This window comes from Pyxicephalus adspersus, chromosome 4 (assembly GCF_032062135.1).
Source record: "Pyxicephalus adspersus chromosome 4, UCB_Pads_2.0, whole genome shotgun sequence".
NCBI classification, from domain to species: Eukaryota; Metazoa; Chordata; class Amphibia; order Anura; family Pyxicephalidae; genus Pyxicephalus; species Pyxicephalus adspersus.
The window spans coordinates 124,092,592-124,100,190 of record NC_092861.1 but is presented as its reverse complement, the minus strand read 5'-3'; the positions used below and the strand labels follow the sequence as shown (position 1 = coordinate 124,100,190).

The window sequence follows — 7,599 nt, the reverse complement described above, 5'->3', positions numbered from 1 at the left end:
CAGTGACAACCTACGTCACTGAATTTCGCACCTGGGTCAGATGAAGAACCCGGAAGAAGAAACAAAGATGGTGGCGCCTAGAGAGCCGCGAGACCAGATGCAAGACAGCCCTGGAGCGATCGGACTGCCCTGCAGGATTAAAGGTAAGTGTATTTTTTTTTCTTCACAGTTTTCAGTTTAGTTCCTCTTAAATTTTAAAGTAAGTAAAGGTAAATAAAGTGGCAAATGTTTTTTTGTATGTGCACCCACACGAATATATTATGGAAGCTTCCTCTTTGCATGCTTTTATTATAGAGCAACACATGCGCCTTTAGCATGCCACAGCTGCATTTCTATACACAGCGCATGCCCCACTCCTCTTATGTTCCCTGTTGCCAGTGTGACGTCATTGAAGGATACGCCCACCATCACAGTCTCCAGTCGGTCCTCGTCATGTGACACGTCAGATGAGCGGCGGGGCGTGTCTACACGGCCGAACACCCGAAGCTGTCCCGGAAACAGCCGATGCGAAGCGAGCATCCCCAACCAAAATGGCGGCGGCTGTGGTGATGATGATGGTTCGGTTGAGGCTGTGAGGGAATCAAAGTGTCGCCGCCACGGTCGCTTTGGGGGAAAAAACATTACTATTCGTTGCACTGTCATCTGGTTTCTTCCGGCGACCTCCAGAGCACTCCGTCTTCTCTCCTCCCCCTCATACAGGTCCCCGGGCCTTGCAGGCTGCACAAGCACCGCATTCACCGGCTGACGGGCCGCGGGCAGCGCCATCTCCATGCTCAGGACGCGGCCTCTTCCTAAACGATGTGTGAGATCTGCGCCGACCTGGTGGAGGTGTTAAATGAGAGTAAGTGTGGGAAGGACGGGTCAGAGGATGGGGAGGCTGACATTAGGCTGAAGGGTGACCCGGGGCCTGTGTGTCACCCGGGAGAATCTGTCATGTGACCTCCTCAGCACCACTGACAGCCACATGACCTGCATGACAGGTCCTCTTTACATAGAGTGCTTGGTGTGCTGAGGATCTGTGGATTGCTATTGGGCCTGGCATGTAAACATTTCTTCATAGTGTATGTCATCCCACAATCACTTTCTATCCATTGATCTGAGAAATGTCTTGTTGGAAGCATTGTGATCTAAGAAAAATTCCCAGCTGTCCTGTGCACACTTCCTCTGTCACCATGATTCTTATCCTGCACTACAGAATCCTGCCTGGTGGGGGAGTATTTTGGTAGTGGGCAGGGCTGACACCCCTCTGTACACAATAGCTGATTTTACATGTAAGTGCAGAGCTTACAGATCAAAAGCTATTTATTGCTACTTGTATGGTATAACACATAGGAGAATGTATGGAGAATGTGCATGTATTGCAGCGATCACTACATGCTTTTTGTTTTAGATTTACTTTGCTGTGCAATGTAGTTCCACATTGATTGTTGTCAGGAACAGAAATCTGTATTGAAAGGAGTATGAATGATTGGCCCATGTATGTAGCTGCTGGTTAAAATGCTGAATTGTAGAAAATCAAAACCCTGTATATAGAAAATGCATTGGGGGTCCAAGCCTGATTATTAAACAGGATTTATATAGCGCCAATATATTACGCAGCACTGTACATTACATGGGGGTTGCAGATGACAGACAGATACAGACAATGACACAGGATGAGGGGAGGACCCTGCCCTGAGGAGCTTACAATCCAAAAGGTAGAGGAAGCAGCACACTAAATCTTAACCCTCCAAACTGAACCTTTTAAAAAAAAAAAAAATGTGACCATGCTTTATGGGAGAAGGAACATGTGTCTCTTTTGCAATAAAATATCTCAGCCTGCCTGATATTTTGCATGTGATTTCTTAAATACACTTACCTGTCTCTATTACGTTATGGGCGGCTCTTCTTCTCCTAATTTGGATGTATAGCCATCGTACCCCCCATATTCAGAACATTTCCAGGTCCTGTCACTTTCATCTATGCAACATCTCCAAAATACGTCCCTACCTGTCCCCTGAGACCACCAAACTCCTTGTACATGCTCTTATCATCTCCCGTCTGGACTACTGTAACATCCTTCTCGCTGGTATTCCACTAACCCGACTCTCTCCTCTACAATCTATTATGAATGCTGCTGCCAGACTCATCCATCCTTCCCACTGCTCCTCTTCTGCTGCCTCTCTTTGCAGATCTCTTCATTGACTTCCATTTCACCTGAGAATCAAATTCAAGCTCCTGTGCTTTGCCTTCAAATCCCTCCACAGTTCTTGTCCCAGTTACCTTTCTGACCTGATAGAAAAACACTCTTCCAGCCGCTCTCTTTGCTCCTCCAATCACCTACTAATGACTTTCTCACTCATAACCTCCTCACATGCACGGCTCCAAGACTTTTCTAGAGCTGCCCGACTCTCTGGAATGGTCTTCCTTGTCCTGTTTGGCTTGCTCATACTTTCTGCTCTTTTAAAAGAGCACTCCCAAACCCATCTTTTCAAGCTTGCCTACCCATATGCTTCTGTCTTTTGAAATCTTCACAACTTCCCACCACTACATATCTCCCATCCCATTGTGTGTTACTTCCCCCACCTCCTAGATTGTAAGCTCTTCAGGGCAGGGTTCTCTCTGTGTCACTGTCTGTCAATTGCAACCCCTATTTAATGTACAGCACTGTGCAATATGTTGACGCTATATGAATACTGTTTATTAATATTAATAATAATCTTGATTGGGCTGTGATGATGTCACTCCCATACATGCATGCAGGTGTTCAGTCCTTACAGCTTGAAGGGGAAGCTGAGTTGCACAGGGTATCCTAACAGCCAGCACTGAGTTGCACATTTTGAACATGATCTACATCAATATTATTAGTATATATTATACAGGATTTATATAGCGCCAACATATTATGCGGCTCTGTACAATAAATAGGGGTTGCAAATGACATATAGTGACACAGGAGAAGGGGACCCTGCCCTGAGGAGCTTACAATCTAGCAGGTGGGGGAAATTACACACAGGGGAGATAAGTAGTGGTGGAAAGTAGTAAACCCCTGCCTGATCATTGATTTTTAAAGTCTCCCAATCTGATTTTTAAAATCCCACTGCTGTCACCTCTGAAGTTATGTATGTATTTTTTTTCTGTAATGCAGCATTTGAAATCATTCTGAAGTGGTGTTATCACACCTGGCATTTTAGTGGGAACAAAGGTCCCTGTAGGAAGAGTTAATATTTTGTATTTATATGGTGAAAACCTATTGCGTAGCACTGTACATAGTCCATAGTCGTGTTGCGAGGGGCTCTCACAATCTAATGTCTCTACCATAGTCATATGTCAGTAACAGTACAGGCCATTTTTCTTCAGGGAAGCCAATAAACCTACATTTAGGTTGTTGGAAACCCACAAGGACGCAGGGGGAACATGCAAACTCCATGCAGTTCGTGCAAGATTTAAACTCGGGACCCTCATGCTGTGAAGGCAAGAATGCTAACCACTGAACTAACTGTCCCATTAAGTTTCTTTTTTCTTTGGCTGCGGACACATGTGCAATAATTGTTGTTAGAAAGAATCTTTCATGATCCTTACTAATGACTGCACGATGCATAAACGTGTGATGTACCATTCTGCTCTATAGAGGAGGGAAGGGGAGAATGATGGAGCAGCACCCAGCTGTGCTCTCTCCCCCTTCACTTGCATTATTATCATTCGTTATGATGGACGACAAGCGCTGTACACACGCAAAATTCTCGTCTGATATCAGCCCTGAGCCAATTATTGAATGAGAACCATTGCACGTGTGTACCTAGCGTTTCTCTTCTTGTGACCATGCAAACGTTAGATTTTCTCTGATTTTTCTGTTTTAGTGATTCACAGGATAGAAGGTGATGAATCTTCCAGCAGTGATAGAAACCTTACATAGGCTCTAACCCTTCTCCCTCCCTAGTATTGGCTTGGAATTCGGTTTTATTTTAAACTTTTGCAGCATGACATATGGATATACACTGGATAGCAAATGCCTTAGTATCAGTAAAATGCTTTTTCTGTATGATAGACACCTGATGAAGTCTGCCTGTGTGCGCGCTGCTTTTTGTATAAAAGCATTGCAGAAAGGTAAAATATCCAGTGGCCTTGGCAGTAGCTTGGACTTCCCTTTCATGAAAGTAACATGCTGCAGGCTGATCTACTCTCTGTGGATCTATAAGGGAAAACCAAATTTTATTTAAAGCTTATCCAAAGATAAATGTCCTGGCTGCAGCTTAGCCCGTCACAGATTGTATCTTCCAGGTCACATCATAGATCACTGCAAAAAATAAGACATTTGTAATAAATAGATTGCTGTAAGATATTGATATATTGCTTGGTGTGATTATTCACCATCGGTTTGGTCAGAGCAGTTTACATGGGTTTCCATATGCTTTATATCCAAGCCCTGTATAGATATAAAAGTCACTTACTACAGTGCTTTTTTAATTCATCATTACAATTTTTTTCTAAACGTTATTACCTGAATTCAGCTTAAATTTGAAATAAAGTCTTAAGATTGGTGATCAGGCAGATGTTTATTGCAGAAGGATTAGGCAATAACTGCTCCTACCTGCTTGATCGCCGTCCACCTGTCAAATTTCCCAAAGTTCATTCATTCCCAGCAGTCCTGGAAACCTCTGTGAGTGCCGGGAATGAATGAACTTGAGCAAACCTTCATGAAGTTACGTCATCCCGGCCAATCAAGATTGCCGAATATCAGGATACAGAAGGAAAGAAGGGATAGCGGCTCCCATATTGGAACGAGGACAGGTGAGTATGGATGGGTTTAGTTTTGCTCCTATACATACCTCTTTCAGTTTATTATACAGCAGCACCTAGGCTATGTCTACACACACTCTTTCCACAGCATTCCAACACTCCAATGTTACAATTCCTATTCATTCCAAAAGGCTAATTCAGACCATTTTTGTGTATTTTTGAGTATTAGACAAAATCATACTTTGCAGCATTGTAAGATGATATATGATGCATAGGAGGTGAGTACAGAAAAATGAGCTGATCAGTCTTCTGCTGCTCTGACGTTATCCAGTCAGCATGTTGAGGTTGGTTAGAGAACGCTATTGTATCCCATGTACATTGTATAACTGTAGCAGTAAAAGTAGTGGCATTTGTGTGGCAGGGCTGTGTAAATCCTAATCTAATAGAGATGCACATTCTCTCGGATGTATAACAGCTCTTTTATATGTTTTTCATACGTTTATTTACCTGTTTGCCTGGAGTGAAGCTCAAACAACATTTTGCATCTCTTGCAGTGAGTTTTGTGTGTGAATTTCTCAACTCTTCACCCCTTCCACAACCATTTGTGATGACTCCACTGCCCTAAGGGGAACTTTAAGGGAAAACCTGGGAAGGAAAGAGAGCTCATCACTAGACCTGAAACTTGTGGGAATCGAGCAGTAGTCTGTACTTACAGCTTGTAGCTTTTCAGGTTGCCTAACCTTGTAAAAATAATCTGTTACATACATGAGCAGTTGTAGCCGCTCATGTAATAAAATAATGCCTTTCATGCTGACTGCATGTCAGAACAGTCGGTATATCCACAGATGTTGGGATTTACATTCATATAAATCTATTGATTCTTTCCTAGAGCTGGGTCCCATCCCGCACCTCTCTAAGTCTGGTAATTTGTGGGTAGCCTTTTCCCCTGTCCTTCTTATTATGGGGAATCCCTTGAAGTAATTTTCAGGTCTTCAGGCAACCCCTCCTATAATTACTGTAACCACAGCTCACAGTATATTAGTGTGATGGCAAATAGGAAGAATGGCGCTTGCATTGCTGGCCTGTAGGAAGAATGTCACCCTTATAGATAACAAAAATTGTGTCAATTAAACTGACCTGAGAGACACAAATTGATGATCGCTCAAGCTGTGTTCTCCCCAGCCCCTTTTACCTGGGCTCACCATACAGCACTTTTCAGTAACCACCTGACTTTTTTTTGGGTGGTTACTGAAGAGTTGGGTCACAATACAGGGGCTGCTACCCACCTACAATTTCTTACCACCCGGCTAAAAAAAATGTCTGGGTTCAACCCTGCTCAAGAAATCCCTAGCAACTTCTAGAGCAGGGGTGGACAAACTTTTTTTAGTCAGGGGCCACAATCTGAAACAAAATTTGACAGGTGCCGGGCTGATGGGGGAGTGGGCGGGGTTATGCCTTCATGACGCCACTAAACGTGATGTCATGATGACATAACCACGCCCACTCTCCCATCACAGATGTGAGCCTGCGATGGGAGAGTGGTCAGGTTGTGCCCCCACCCCCACCCCACTCTCCCTTTGCAGGCTTAGATCCGGAATATGTGTTCTGCGGCTCTGGCAGGTGCGCCCCCCCAGCGTGGTCCTTCTGACCCTGCTCGGGGTGGCACCGTCCAGAGCCGCGGACCACCCAAAGGGCCTGAGAAACATGCCTAATGGGCCATAGTTTGCCCATGCCTGTTCTAGAGGAACCCTGGCTAATATAGATTTGTATTTACCTTCACCTGTCTCCCTGGATTTACTGATTTATGTAATGTGTGGGTGATGACAATAGGTAACTTCCACTGTTTAGCATTCACAAGATGCTTGGGTTAGTATCGTGTTTGCTTTTATTATACTGTTATGTGAAATGCAATGGTATTAGAGTTTGAAAATGTTGTCCTTCTGGATATTTTTCTTCATTTTAACCAGTACTGTGTGTTTTGCTTTGTTAAAAAAACCTCTTACTGGCGGTGGCCTTGCATTGTTGGTTCCCAGTACAGCAGGTCCTCTTCAATGCTGCCTAATCACTTGCATAATAAAAGTATTTATTAGTTCTTCAGTATTGTCTAATTACTATCACTATGCTTGCTAATAGATTGTATAATTACTATCTGTCCCTGGTTTCCAGGAATTTTGACGGAGCTTCAAGATTTGTTTGTATGTTGTCTGTCTGGTTCCATGCTAAATGTAGAGGTTGGGCTGTGAAGAAAATCTGGACTAACATATGATGGGTGCTATTACTGACCAGGCCTGGTGTCCCTGCCTTCCATTTTATGTTTGAATATGTTTGAATTGTTTGAAATAAGTAAAGGCAGAAATCAGCATTACTAGAAACCATTCAGTCATTGCGGAACCCAAGCAGCTTGCATTTTTAAAAGAAGTGCTTGGCAGCAGCATCCTTAATATTGTGCCAGTACACGTTACATTTTAAAGCCGAACTCCATTGTATAAAAATATAGCACCTTGGGTCTGAGTTGTATGAGGATATTACTGAAATGTCCCTTTTCTGGGGCTGGAGTGAATTGGGGAGCGTGGAATAAAGTACAGTATCCCTCTGCTTTACACCTCTAAAGAACATTTAATTTATAGAGTCACACCCATTTCTTAAGGCTAAATATATTTCAGCTTTAGGTTTTCTAGCATTTTTCCAGCTACCAGGCTGTCATTTTGCAGAAACGTTTGACATCTTAGCACATCATCCCACCTGTGTATCCCATGCAACGCCCTTGTTCTACTCACAACTTTACATGTCAACAAAGCAGATGATAATATTTAGAGTAACGCTGACAGATCAGTTTGCTTTCCTGTTGCTGCTTGTTCACAATCTCCTTCAGACTGCTTT

The 7,599-nt window shown here is 43.4% G+C and overlaps 1 protein-coding gene across 1 annotated transcript in view; it reads left to right on the top strand.

Moving 5' to 3' along the window:
• Positions 1-498: 498 nt before the first annotated feature.
• The window catches only part of USP34 (ubiquitin specific peptidase 34), an 86,203-nt gene continuing 79,102 nt past the window's right edge, over positions 499-7,599 (top strand). The window contains exon 1 of the mRNA XM_072410272.1: positions 499-841. Coding sequence (XP_072266373.1) covers positions 799-841 — 43 coding nt within the window. The 5' untranslated portion in view covers positions 499-798. The remainder of the gene's footprint in view (positions 842-7,599) is intronic.